At 31.3% G+C, this 14,898-nt stretch overlaps 1 protein-coding gene and 1 long non-coding RNA gene across 2 annotated transcripts; both read right to left on the reverse strand.

Moving 5' to 3' along the window:
• Positions 1 to 298: 298 nt before the first annotated feature.
• LOC129285283 (uncharacterized) lies at positions 299 to 2,708 on the reverse strand. The gene is made up of 2 exons (XR_008587153.1): positions 2,604 to 2,708; positions 299 to 1,994 (listed from the first exon to the last, which is right to left on the reverse strand). It is a non-coding gene; the product is annotated as an uncharacterized LOC129285283 (long non-coding RNA).
• A 4,506-nt stretch (positions 2,709 to 7,214) lies between these two features.
• LOC129285449 (sodium/hydrogen exchanger 6-like) lies at positions 7,215 to 13,762 on the reverse strand. The gene is made up of 22 exons (XM_054921163.1): positions 13,505 to 13,762; positions 13,352 to 13,406; positions 13,181 to 13,240; positions 13,008 to 13,032; positions 12,839 to 12,924; positions 12,612 to 12,723; positions 12,077 to 12,139; positions 11,902 to 11,921; positions 11,723 to 11,817; positions 11,380 to 11,408; positions 11,264 to 11,295; positions 11,106 to 11,153; positions 10,943 to 11,003; positions 10,760 to 10,857; positions 10,591 to 10,666; positions 10,337 to 10,356; positions 10,057 to 10,154; positions 9,817 to 9,926; positions 9,218 to 9,319; positions 8,692 to 8,789; positions 8,504 to 8,580; positions 7,215 to 7,725 (listed from the first exon to the last, which is right to left on the reverse strand). Exons 1-22 carry the CDS (start codon positions 13,662 to 13,664, stop codon positions 7,658 to 7,660), a joined length of 1,593 nt encoding a protein of 530 aa, XP_054777138.1. The 5' UTR covers positions 13,665 to 13,762; the 3' UTR covers positions 7,215 to 7,657.
• Between the last annotated feature and the right edge of the window lie 1,136 nt (positions 13,763 to 14,898).

Genomic DNA, 14,898 nt, shown 5'->3' on the forward strand with positions numbered 1-14,898 from the left:
TAAATGTCATAAAAATTTGGAAAAAGATTCCCCCCCCCCCCCATTGGCCATACCAACCGAAGAATGAGTCGATCCTGCAGGGCATTTTTCAGTTGTAATTTAGCTTGATGCTAAATGAAGTCAAGTAAGAGAGGTGATAGCTTGCAGATTCTAAAATAATATTCAAGTCACATATCCATGAACAAATGAAGTGCAGGAAGCAGGCATATTGACCAAAGTTTGAGCGCTTCCAATATAACCACACCGAAAAAGAAAGAAAGAAAAAAGAAAAATCCAAATTTCAAGATGCACAAAAACAAGAAAGAATCACAAATAATCTAATATCTCAAATTGATGACTGGTTTTCACAGATTGATGACACATGCTAGCCAAATCTAATCATTCCAATCTGAACATGGGCTTTCACATGCTGATGATACATACTAGTCAAATCTATCGAATTTAACATAATTTACTAATAGCATGACCAAAACATTGCTGGCTTTAAGAATGAGGAAGGAATTAAACCTCTCCAAGCACTTGCCTCTATTTCCTCTGCATTCAAAAGTGGCACTCACCTCAAATGGTAGCAAAAACTCTACTACAACTATTAGTATCATTTTTTTTAATTGTTAGAAATTATGATAAAAGTATTTATTAACCATTGTCTAACAACTTAAGCTTTTGAGTTGAAATAATCCTTATCAGTTGTGTATTAGCGCACCAAAGATCAAATACCACACAAAAGTCAAGGATTATTTCAACCCAAAAGCTTAAGCTATTAAGCAAAGGGAAATAAATAATTTTATTATTTTCCTCAACAATTAAGATAAATGATGCTTATAGTTGAAGCAGGGTTTGTGTCACCATGTCAGGCAAGTACTACTTTCGAAGGCAGAGAGAATAGAGGCAAGGGCTTGGAGAGGTGCAATTCCTTTGTCATTCTTAGAGCTAGCAATGATTTGGTCACAATGTCAACTATATGGAGCGCCAAAGCTGGCTCTCACAGTTTATTTTCAGTAACTAAAACTATTCATGAGCACCACTCTTCACAGCATTCCATGAGATGCACAGCTTTCAGATCTTTCTGTAAGCATGGTTCTGCTCAGCATTCTTAAAACATCACCATCTCCAGCTTAGCTCTTCTCCTGATAGTTCAGAAGCCACATTTATGAACTTGTAGTGTGGTTAATTCATGTTCATGTGAGGTAACAAAGGATCTATTGGAGCTTGTTTCAAGAAAGCTCCAATTTTTCCTTTCATATTTGATGGACCTTGTGAAGCATGTCTGTCTTTCATGACTAAGTGATCTCTCTTTGCAGTTTTATCTTCACGGTGATTACTTGTTCTCATAAATGCTCTTCCGTTTGATCCATAATCTGAATCTGAGGAACTGGAAGTACCAATCTTTCATTTTCTCCGTTCAACAACATCCTCTGAATTGGACTTGCTGTCATTCTGATGATTTGTAACTACTATGACAATTCTTCTCATCATGATCTCTGTCCTGGGGCTCTCTATGACCCCAACTTAGAAGCATTACCAGAAAGAAAGCTCTATTTACATTCATATTACTGATATGCTCAGAATTATCACATTAAAAAAAAAAAAAAAACTTTAGCCATACTGTCATTAAAATGATGTATCCAATCAGATATATATGAGTAGGTTCCAATTTTTGGAATAATGATGCTTCAAATCAGACATAATTAAAAAGCATCTTGAAGTAGAATTCTATTGCCACCATTGATTTAAGTCAATGCAATTTAGACTTTAGAGAAACTCTCAATAAATCAACAGCTATAAAGAAAAAACCAACCATAACATGATCACAGGGTTTCCCTAAGTTGCAGATTCTCATTGTAGAGCAAGATAGCCTCTTTCTCCGTGTGATTCTTTTGTTTTCTTTGGTAAGTTTGCTTGCCTAGGATTCAAAAGAACTGATAATTTTTAGCTTTATAAGTTACACTTGAAAGGCCTTTGTAATCAATTTGAGATGATAATATAATACTCTCCTGCAGACAAAATGAGAAGACACAACTTATCAAGAAGAAAGTTTTTGAAAAGACTTACATTTTATAGTATCGAAGTTCAAGGGACTTGCTTTACTATTGAAAATTAAGGAAATCAACGTTAAAATCTTAGATGATTTTCCCATAACATTTCTAAAATTTAGAAATAACTTTGCTAAAACAAGTCTAGTCTGGTAATTAACTTTTATCTTGAAAGATAAACAGGATTTTCAATATATTCTTTCACGAATCTGAGCCCTTGAGGCAATCGATCCTCTGTTGCGTTTTTCCAGAAGGAAAACTTAATAAACATGAAGAACTTGTTTCAGGATGCCAACCCCAGATCTGATTTGCGTGCTCAAAATTGATCAAGAGATTACCAGTTCAATCTTGCATAAGTTGACATATAAGCATCTGTGAAGTATAGATAATTACGAGAATTGATCGTACCGTCTGACTTACACAGTACATCCTTGAGAAATATTGATACTAACATGATTTCTGAGAGTATTAAAAATAATAGATTTGTAAGGTAAAGATAATGAAGAAACAGCCATGAAAGATGAAAGAGATAGGAAGAGACCTACGATCTCCGCGTTCTGCATAACTTACTGAGTTAAAAATCATATGGCGTTGTTGATAGGAGCGGAATGGAGATTCCTGCATGCGAGGCTTCCACTCATCAAAAGCTCTGAGCTTACATGGCTCATACCCGGCCCTTCAACATGCGTATATATAAATAGATCAGAGGAATCTGCAAATTTTAAATAATATTTTTGTCACCTTTCATTTTTTTTTTAGAAGGATCACTGTACCAACAAAATAAAAAGAAAAGATCATAGTATTATAAGCTTATTTGGTTCTGTTTTCTATTTTTATATTTTTGAAACAGTTTTATAGAATATTTTTTCAAAACAAATTTTGAAAACATAAGGTGAAAAAAAAAATCTGTTTCAATCATTATTTTAAAAATCATATCTAGATTGATAAAATAGAGGATGAAATAATAATTTATTTTATTAATATAACTGTAAATAACAAAAGCATGACATTTTATGCATTTTCTCTAGTTTTGTATAACAAGAAGTATCAAACATGCCCATAATTCCCATATAAATCAATAGAGGATGAAGAGGTTAGCATTGTTGGTCACTTTTGATTGGCCATGGTTCAAAGAAATACACAGTCCAAAATACACGCTTGGTTTTAAAAATATATTTAATTTCATGTTAGAAATTATAAAAACTATTATTTTGGTGATGAAAGGCAAACGCACCAAAACTAAAATTGAAAATACGATCGAGTTCAACTCTTAAGGGCCTTGGTTTTAAAGTTTAATTTTTTATTTTTAACCTTATTTTTTAAGCTCGGCCTTTATATGCCTGCAAGCCTTTTTTTAAAAAAATTAAAATAAAATTATAAATTATAAATTAATTAAAATATTTTAAAATTAAAAAAATTAAAATTCTCATAATTTTTTAGAAATTAAACAACACACATTTAGAATTCTAATAATAAAATTTAAATATTGATTAAAAAATAGTTCATTTTTTATAAATACACAAACATAATAATTATAGAAAAATAAAAAATATTAAAAATGTTATACTATACATTGATATTTATTAAAATTATATTAACTTAATTTTAGAATAAATAAAAATTAATAATAATATAATGCATGTAGGATCAGGTGAGTAAGTCATTGGTTTCAAACACGTGTTCTACCAAAAAAAATAATAATAATATAACAAGATTTGGAGGGTCGTCAAAGCTCAAACTCTTTTTTACAAGACTTATCAAGATTAAGCCTTCAAACCCGATTACTTTTAAAAAAATTATTTTCAAAACTTAAATAAGATCTTTAAATTTGATTTTTATTTCTAACTCTAACCAAAACTACGATAATGAAGGACATGAACTTCCAAACATTGGAGGTGTATTCTTCATTATCGAGATGGGATAGGTTCAATGTTGAAAGTTTTGCATATCATCAAGGTGAAACTTCATACGTTATCCTCGTTATGCAATGTGGATTAGAGATTAAATGTATAAGGGATTCCATCAATAGATGTATAAGGGATTCCATCAAAAAAAGAAACTTCATTTTCATACTTGTATTATGGATTAATGAGTAATCTAAACTCTAAAACAATATTTTAAAAATCAGATCGAGATGGGTTTTGACCAGTTAAAAGGGGAACCAATCCCAAGTCTAATTCAGTTATTATAAAAATCCAGTAATTCTGAAAATAGTCAAAATCAGTGAAATCAACGGATAAATTAGTTGAATCGAACATTTGATAACAAAAAAAAAGATTAAAAAAAAAAACCTAGTTGAACTGGATAAATTACTCTAAAGTTCTACTGGCAAGAGGGATACATTAAAGTATATTATGGAGGCCTTGAATATTATTTCTACAAAACAATTAAGCTATTGTCCCTTGAAGAATATTCTAGAGGAGGTAAGGAAAATCATTATTTAGAATTGGTCAATTAATATGATTATGTTTTCAGGAACAAAAAAAAAAAAACTCTCATGTTAGATGTAGGAAATTTATAGACTCTTATGTTTGTCCAGAGAATAATTCTACTAACAATTGATTTCTTTTTCTTGTATGGTCCTTACCATAACCTTTGTTTATTATTAAAAAAATATTTTAATAATAGAGAATCCTGAGAATTTACGGAGGGGAAAAAGGATGTTAATTTAAAAAAAACGACACTGGTACAATCTACATACATAATTATAACTTGCATTATTAATGAGTAAGAAAAGCGAAACTGAACTCAAAGCACCTAAGACATGGATCTATAGTCTACTTATTGTTAGCTTTTGAAAAAAAAAAATGATGAAGACATTAAAAAAATATTGACACTACAGAGGATCGATCGCCATATACAATAAATATATCAATATATCTCTTTCATATATAATAGTAGACGATCGACCACTTTTAAATTTTTATAGTATTCAACGCTAACGAATAATGAACCATAGCGCAGGGAAGCTACAATGTTATAGCCTCATTATGTTATTTCATAATTAATAATTATTTTCACTATATTTGAAAGATTTTTTTAAGTAGAATGGAATGGAGTAGGATGGCTAAAAAGTCTTGAGCTATTATTTGTAAGTTTTTTTTTTTTTTAAGAATGATGAAATGACAGGAAAGGGCTTCTAAAGTCTTTATTTGCCATTCATACTTCAATATTTTTTGTCCCCTAAAATTGGAGGTTAATAATGGAGTGATACAATATAATTATTTTATTTATAAAATTACTTCCAACCTCCTATTCTAATAAAAAAATCTCATCTGTTACTTTTATTTTTTAGCCATCTCTCTTGTACCTTTTGCTAAGATTGCACATGGATAAGATCAAGTTAGGCCTCACTCCTACCAATACCTAGCTCAATGTGCAGTTGGACACCAGGTTGGCCCGATTGATCAAAAAATATTTTTACAAGTATTTTTTAAAAAATATATAAAAAATTTTCCTTGAAAAATATATCATCATCATCATCATTTAAAACATATTCTTTATAAAACTAATATTATAATCAAAAGTAAGTTTTTAAAAGTTCAAATGAACCCAATTATTTTTACATAATAATAAGTTAAAAATACATTTTAAATTTTGAAAGAGATTTAAAAAATTGTAATGATAAAAAATGTATAAAAGGTCATAAAAATAATATAATTCATTATAAGTTTCAATAAAAAATAATGTCATAAAATAAATATTATTTACAATTTTTTTAAAAAAAATTGCACATGTTCGAATAAGGCAAGGTTTGACCCCTGTCAATACCTGGCCCATGCACCTGAATGCTTTGGGCTAACCGGGCATTCAGGCATAGTGTGTAGCCCTACTTCATGCGATAGATAGATATATATATATATATATATCTTTCCTTTTAACACTGACTTTGTTATGTTTTCCTCTTACAACAAAAATGTTTGCTTAAATAACTCTATTATTTACTTTCTCTTTTTATTCTTAATTTTTGAGTATTTTATTTGACCTTTAATTTTAATTATTATTATTTTTTGTTGCATAAATATTATAATTATTTAATGGACAATATTATTTTTTTAAATTTAGTTATATGAATAATATTGAGAGAATTTTTCTTTTAACTGTTCCATTCCATCTATTTTATAATAACTCCTAAACAATGGTTATATAAAATCATTCATTTTTATTATAAAACTATCAAACAATGAAAATTTTTATTCTATTATACTCCTCTCCACTCCACTTCGTTTAATTTTATTAATGATTATTTTTTTTCATTTAATTCTAAACTTTCAAACACGCTCTTAGTGTGAAAAAATATTTATATATCTGATAAGTACGTGTGAACGGCTTTGTAATGCAAAGATTCTAATTTGAGTAATTTCTCCATAAAAAAAAAAAAAACTGATCCTAGGAATATTCTTACATTTATATTTTTTTACATTAAAAAAATATTATTTGTCTGTTTGCACCTACGAATGATGCCTGAGATTCTCCATGTCGCTGTTACAAGATGCTTGGATAGAACTCCCTTGTCCTACTAAACTCGGAACTCTTGCTAGGGGCCGCTCTCATCTTAAATTATACGGCTTTCAAATAATAATAATAATAATAATAATAATAATGTCAACATTAGATGAAAACGACGCCAGGGGGAAAAACCCTTATAAATATTCAGTGTAACGGCATATCAATTTATAGTACATAGCAATATTAAGAAAATTAGACTAATTATTATACTGGTAAAAATGTTAGTTCGTGCTTGAATGGATGAATTATAATCAAACTGAAGAAAATTAAATTAGTATATTTAAATTTTATAATTTAAATATTATGTAAGAAAACATTTAATAATAAACTAGACCAAAATATTATTATTAAAAAAATTTAATTTTTGTTATCAATCCATTTAAAATAAACTAAATTTTGAAATCTTTTATATTTAATGTTTTCTCGACCTTCCTTTTTTCTTGGCATTCGCCATATGAATTGTATGATACTATTGTACTTTATCAGTGACTATTCTTTGCATATGTTATTTCTGGATTAATTATCTTCATGTTCAATAATTTTCTTGACTTTCTTTACCTATTTTTACAAGATTAAATGCCCATGCTCATTGTAGCAAGGAATAAGAGGATTAATATTACATACATTCAAAACAAAAACTCAACTGAAGTGAATATACCCATGAAAACTTCGACATACAGAACTACAATTTGGATCCTCTGTATTTTCTGATTCCAATTGTTTAGAAACAAATGGACCTATAAATTAAGTTTCATGCCTCCAAATGTTTCTCTCAACTAAAAATTAATTCATTGTCACTTGGGGGAAAATGCAAAGGATCCAGATCAACAGACATTACAAAGTAGGATTATGATCCTCTTTCTACATTTCCATTTCTTTCTTGGCAGAACAGAGGCAAGACATGTATCAGCTTTCATGGAATCTTACTCATGCTGGTAATATCTCTTACTAAGTGTCCAACCCACAGCCACATGGGCCACACAGTACATTACCTACTTGACGCAAGATTAGCAATTGTAACTTGGAATGAAGGAAGGATACCAGATACCTGTATTCTCCACCATGTCTATGAATTGATTTAGCTTTCAAGCATACCTTTTACAATGATAGCGAGTTCATGGAGAATCATGGTTATCGTCATGGAAGCCTGCTCTGTGACTTCTACTAGCAGTCAAAAGTTTGGCTGTTAAGATCAACAGCAGGTTGGGTTAAAATTATGTCAATAAATTTACTTTGCACAACGCCAAAGCATTCAGTCTCCAAGCTTCTTGAATATAATGCATCAAGATCGTTGTTGAAAAGTGATACTGGAAACACAACTCTCAAAAATTAACAAGGGACTATAACTTAATCAGAAGCTACGTGTTTTTTTTTCCTTCAAAAAAAAAGAAAAAGAAAAAAGAAATTATCTGCTCCCTTCCTTTCCAGAGACACTGTAGGTTCACAAGCCTCGGTTCAGGACTAGACTTCAGAGGTTACAAAGTTACAGAGATGTAATTCAACACATAAAAACGAGATGGAAGCCGAAGACATCTTGTTACCAGGCAGATGTATGATAACCAATATTGCATTAGTAGTAGGAAGAGTTGCTTGTAGTAGGGTGTTAAGGGTAGTTATATGAATCTATTATGGTAGTTAATAGCCGTTGAGAGGGTCCTGGTGTTGTATATAGGGCTGAACTCACCTGTAATGGTCCTATGGAATAATGAGTATTTAGGGAAAATTGTGTACCGCATCATACAGATATGCCGCTTGAAATTTTTAAGAAGAAAGAGTTTCGAACTAATGTGTGTGAGAGAGAAGTACGACCATGTTTATTATATTCCAAAATCAGGCAGTTCATATTTTTGAGACTTACCCTTAGAGCGACATCCAAGAAATAACCCAAACCAATCAATGTCATCGCTTTAGTGAGAAGTTGACAAAACCTTAAATAGAGGTCAATGCTAAGTTAAACTCACCATCTGCTTCGTCTTCGCTTTGACTTGTAAAGAATGGAGTGAGGTAGTTTCTATCTAAAGCTGTAAGAGATACGGCACTACAAAGAAGCAAAGAGAAAATGAAAGAAGCAAGATCATTATGGGAAAAAAAAAATACATTTTACCATATTTTCACTATCTGGAGTCTAAACTCAGGATGTGAATGATACCTGTTGCGGAGTCCTTCTAGCCTTACCCTGAATTTGTTCCCTGATGATGACTCTTCATTGTGAGAAGAAACAGGATCACTATTGTTGTCTTTAAAATTCTTGAGGAAGAAAGCAAAAATTAGTTAAATGAGAAAACAGAAATAAATATATAAAAATTTCCTATAAAAAAATAAACATATAAAAGCCAATTCATTAAGTTAAACAAGATCCTCCAAAAGGATAAATGATGCTGTCGAGCAAAAAAAACAATTTTATCAAACACTGGATCTGTAAAATACTCTTATCTTTAAGAGATGACTTAATTACATGGTCGTTCCTTTTACTATAAAAACTTACAAAAATTTTTCTGAAAACAAAAGATAAGCCATAACAGTGCCAATTTTGATTAGAACACTTCATAATATATAACATATACATATTGAGTATAACAAGTATTACTGATAGTAGTTGCTTGATCATAAAGAATATGCAAGAACCTTTTGAAAGTCAATTCACGGCGAATTAAATTATAAGTTGAAAAACTTACCACGGTTTCTTCAGAGCCCAGAGGACTATCAATTTTATTGCTATCACCTACAACTTCCAGAGCTCCCAGCATGTAACTCGTTGATCCACCAGTCAATAACACCTAAAACGAATATAAATTTTAATGTTGAAATACTACTACCAGTGGAGATTAAAAGAGCAGGGGAAAAGAAAAAATTGGCGGCTTGCTTATAACTGGGACAAGAAAATGTGCCAGCGTCACCTTTTAGTCTAGGAAATAACTAGGATTTCTTTCAGTAAGTTTAACACCAACTTTTTGAAATTACTGTCCAGCAAAAAATTGTACATTGGCATAGTTATCACTAAATCAAACAAAAGTTTATCTTTAGCAGCAATTGCAATTATCCACGAAACAACCGCAAAAATGGAGCCAACTATTAAGAATGAACAGATACATATGTGCTTGAGAGACAATAATGTGAACAGATACACATGGAAATGCAATATATTAAGAATGACAATAACATTCAAGATTTTAAGTATGCCCAATGCAGCCAAATATTATTGTCCATGGAACTTTGTTTTTTTTTTTTAAATGTTAAATGTTAGGTCAAACCAGAGCAAAATGAGTATTCCTACCGTCAAAATAATTATTGCAGTAGTAGCAGTAAATATGGTCTGACCATGTCCTTCTGGAAGATCATGAAATGATTGCAGAGCAAGGGCAAAGGCCATTGCCCCTCGAAGTCCTACTCACACAGCATAACAAACGAAATTTAGCCAAAGCAATAAAAGATAGCTACAACCGAGGAGCAGTTTCCTTTGTTGATAGAATCAATCGAAGTCCATACATATACAAGTATTTCACGCCGTCCTTACCACTATACCAAAGTGCTTTCTGATGATTTGGAGGAATCTTTTGATGAGCAGGTCTGACGAGGTTGACCAGAAAGACACAGGAAAAGACATTTGCTGCCCTACATGAAGTGACTAAGTTTAATATAGTAAAAAAAAAAAAAAAAACTATTCGAACAAATGAAAGTGAAGCAGAAAAGAGTCGCGCAGATAGGTATCATAATGAAACTGGATGAAAAGCTTGAGATAAACAAATGTAAGAATGATTGAACATCTATGCTATAAGCAATAAGAGCACAAATACCTTGCAACCCCAATGAATATCTGAAATTTTTTACCGAGCTAGTTGAGGAAGTGAAGTAGTACGCATCACAACTGTTAGAAGTAGTTTCATTAGTCCCCTCCTACCCTATTTGTAATAATGTCCCCAAGAGTAACCCCTTGCATCTATAAATGCCATGTGCATGTTTATTTCCGAAAACATCAAAGAATTTCAAATGTCTTGCTGACAACAATTCAAATTTCTGGTACAAGAATACATGGGGAAAAAAAGGATACAATTGAGAAGAATATAAATCCAACATGTGACCAACGATGTTTCTCCATTGCAATATTAAGGCCCATGTATATAAATCTACAGATCATAAGACATAAAGGTGTAAATGCATCCTTTAGACGGAAGTATTTGATTGCTTGAATAAAATATAGCAGATAGAATTTTCCTTACACAAATGTCTCTGCCAAAGATGATATTAACTCAAAAAATGAGGAGACGAATCTTTGAGAACTTGTGGACAAATTTGAATATGTGTAGCGCTTCATGAGCTAAAATAGAGCACCAAGATCCTGATAATGATATTTTAAAGCATAAATAGCAAAATAAGAGAGGTGTAATATAATTTGCACTTACTATTCCCGCGAACAATATTGATACGATCCCAGACATGCCAAGACCTTCTGCAAGCATGTACCTGAAGAAGAAAATAGATTTACCCTCTTTCCCACCATTTATATAGAAAAGAATACAAGAGATTTGAGACAAATTGAAGAAATGGTTCAAACAGATTTCTTACGAGAAATAAGGGAAGAGAACAAAAAGACAGCTCTCCAAGTTCTGAAGACTAGAAAAAACCAGAAAATATTTGTGTCAATATTTTTGAATTGTGGTGCGAAACATGAATTTTTTAATAAAAGAATCACCAAAGATTATGAATTGATACCAAATGCTTACTTGTAAATATCCAGCCCTGCATGCTTAAATAGGTTCTGATAGTTAAGGTTCCACGATATATTTTGACTTTCAAATCTCAAAATTCTCTATTAGGACAAGTGAATTTAAAAGGATATCAAAGCAGATATAAAACCAACTCCAACGCCTGTATAGCCACCAAAAGAACAGCAATTGAGGGCAATTAGAAATAAGAATTCCTTCAGCTGGCAAAAATTATAATGTAATAATTCACATACAATACAACACAGTATATAAGTTCATCAAAACCAAATAATGTATTCAAAAAGGTTCCGTCTCTCATTTTCATTACTGTTCTGCCCCAATAAGAGTGATATCAACTTGGTAGAAGAAAAGGACCAAAATGAAAGCTAGAATACACAACGTGACTGAAATTTAATAAACTAAAATTAAACTAACACAGCATAAAGAGAAAATTAAATGAAATATGTAAAGACTGACCTGCAGACATTGAGCCAACAAAGAATTCCACAAAACTAACAACTATCATGAAGAAATTTGGTCCAGATGGGTGAGTTTTAACCAATGACGCCGTCCTGCACAGTAAGTTATTGATTTATTGTTGTACTCTTAATGATATTTGAATTACCTTGGATAAGCATAATTAGAAGTTCAGATACCTGTACAAGGAAATTGCCATCTACAAAATAAGGCATGAGGGAGGTTAGAGTAAAGAAAGGACAAATAGAAAGGGGACAAAAAATAAAAGATAAGCCAGTTAACACCATTCATCTTAAATGACAGATGAACTAGACAATAAGAAACAAAAAAAGCACAGTAGTTTTACAGACTTACTGCATCATTTAAAACAGATTCTCCAAAAACCAAGGCATATAGGTTAACATCTGTGCCAAGCTCCTACGAATATGGCAGGAAAAAGTACATCTTAGGAGCAAAGTAAAGCAAAAATGTTACATCAGTATTACATGTACGTACTGAGAGTTGGAAAGGACAACAAAATTGGATATAGACACACTAGCTGAGCAGAAACTAGGAAAGCGTAAACTATATATGTATTAAATATCACATCGCATAAATTAACGTTGATGCTCGTTGTGGGGAACATTAGGAAAGGGACTGGCTAGGCTAGCAAGGAGGCCATGGTGATTCTTATGGCATACATAAACATATCAATCACATATTAAGACTAGCCCCCTTCATCAAATTCATAATGACATAATATACTAGGTCCCTAAGAACTCTAATAGGTGCTCCATGGCTTTTGAATTGGACATGCTTATAAGTTTCAAGACCACTAGCCAAAAGTCAGAAAATGTATATAAGTAGTAGCCTATAAATGGAAAAAATGCAAAAGAAAGCAGGAAATCACCTGAAATATGGACAAAACAGTAACAGGATCAGTTGCTGATATAAGAGCACCAAACATTATGCACTCAACAAATGGTAGTTTATACATGAGGTGGATCTGTCCGCCAAGATAACTGCGGCAGTTAGGAAAAAGGTAGTAGCATGGAATTAATAAATCCTAATAAAACACAAAGTGAAATAGCTGTACTAAATGGGGAAATAACTATATATGGGGAAAAAATAACTTACACTAGAATACCCGTTACTATTGAAGCTATAAAAGTACCGAATATAGCAAATGTCACAATAGCTCCAAAATTTAAGAAGAAAGGTTTCTGTAAAGAACACAGCCAAGGAGTCAAAAAACTTGTTTGAAGGAACACACGTCCAAAAACAAATCTATAATGGAGAGGCTTACAGGTGAGAGACTGAACCCAGACTGAGTAACCTTGACAGTCAAGAAAAAACATTATGGATATAAAGACAGGCAGGTATCACTAATTAGAAATTAGATAAATGGAAACGTTAGAAATAATAACAATAACAAGCATAAGAATAATACTAACAAACGACAAACTTTAGGGAGGATATAATATTATGGGAGGTAACAGGAACAAGAAAAAAAATTCCTCATGAAAATTGAACCACGCCCTGCAGAAGACAATCAAAATTCAAAACGTCAGCTGAGAAAATGAAAGAAGAACACAACAGAGTCGTATTCATCAAAGTAGTATAAGGGACAGTGATTAACATTGCAATAACCTGATAATGCCATTCTCTATCTTAAAAATGTTAGCTACCCCTCCAACGATTAATCCTACGACAGCAGATAAAAAAGAAAAACAAAATAAGTATCAAATCAAGCAAGTCAAAAATAAATAAATGAATGAAACAAGGCAACTAACAACGATCAACCTATGAGAAGAGAAGCACTGGCTTCAGGAATGACGTATATCTTCTTGCGACGAAGAATGTGGCCGAGCACGAAAGATAAAACCAACATCACAATCTGAAGAAGAATTCCCACGCCGGCAGCTTGTTGGACCTGACCGGCAGGAGAAATTGCGTCGCCCATGGACGATGCTCGAAGCTTCACCTGAAGTTGCCACCCTCAACACCAACACGGGCAATGCTCGAATCGATTCCTTTAGAGCAAGAGGCAGTTCCGATGAATCTCCTGATCTTCCAGTTCTTCTCCATGAATTCTCAGGCTCTGCCTTTTTTGTTGCTTGCATTAGCACGCAATTCCTTAAATGGCATTCGCGTGATGGACATTGGAGTGCATGATCAGTCATTTCTCATTTTGCAGTTCATGTTGAGTAATTAATAACGGAATAAAATTACTCTTGGAAATATTTAAAATAAAAATTACGAATCATAGATTTATTTTTTAAAATTTTTTTTGACGATCGGATTGTGGATAGATATCACCTTACTATATATTGTTCGCTAACGCTAACAACAACAACAACGGTGACCAACCTATATAAAGAGATTAACAGATTAAGATTTTGTGAAGACAATAAAAATGCATTAGAATTATTAGGTTGATAACTAATACTTATAAGTAAAAGAAATTATATAAATTATTGTTTTGAAATAAACACACACATATACACATGTATTTTAAGACACACACATAAGAAAATAAAAAGTGGAAGTAATTCTAGATATAGTTACGCATATTTTTTTCTAGCCCCCCCCCCCCCAAAAAAAAGTACAGTCGTTCATAAAAGCATACATCATCATAAAGTGAACCAACAAGAAAACTATAATATACCGTTTAATTGAATTTTGCATTTATATGTTATGACTATGAGAGACTATGACATGAAACGAAACAATGTGACTGCATGAGATTCACATAACATCATTATATATACACACACACATCATTATATTTATAAAAAATGAAACTGCATCATGCTTCAATGAATGGAGTTTAAATTAGATACAATTTGCTAGAAAAAATAACATACTCTCTTCGTTCTCTTCATTCTTAAATGTAAGATTAAATATTAAAAAATATAAAATATTTTTAAAACTTTAAATATAATTATTGTATTTTTTTAAAAGTATTCGTAATAAATAAATTATTTTATATTTATTTTAAAATAAAATACCATATTAAATAAGATGAATATAAAAAATTATATTAATTTTAAAATAAATAAATATTTTATTAGAATAAAATTTAATTAAAAATATTTTATATTTTTTAACGTAGAGAGTATATCTAAGTATCTATTCAAAAATTAACTTTTTTATATTCTAATAACACATGTTTCCTTTAGTTCATCAATTGATTG

This window comes from Prosopis cineraria, unplaced genomic scaffold (genome assembly GCF_029017545.1).
Source record: "Prosopis cineraria cultivar Desert tree isolate PC_DT_omini unplaced genomic scaffold, ASM2901754v1 PC11, whole genome shotgun sequence".
Classification (NCBI taxonomy): Eukaryota; Viridiplantae; Streptophyta; class Magnoliopsida; order Fabales; family Fabaceae; genus Prosopis; species Prosopis cineraria.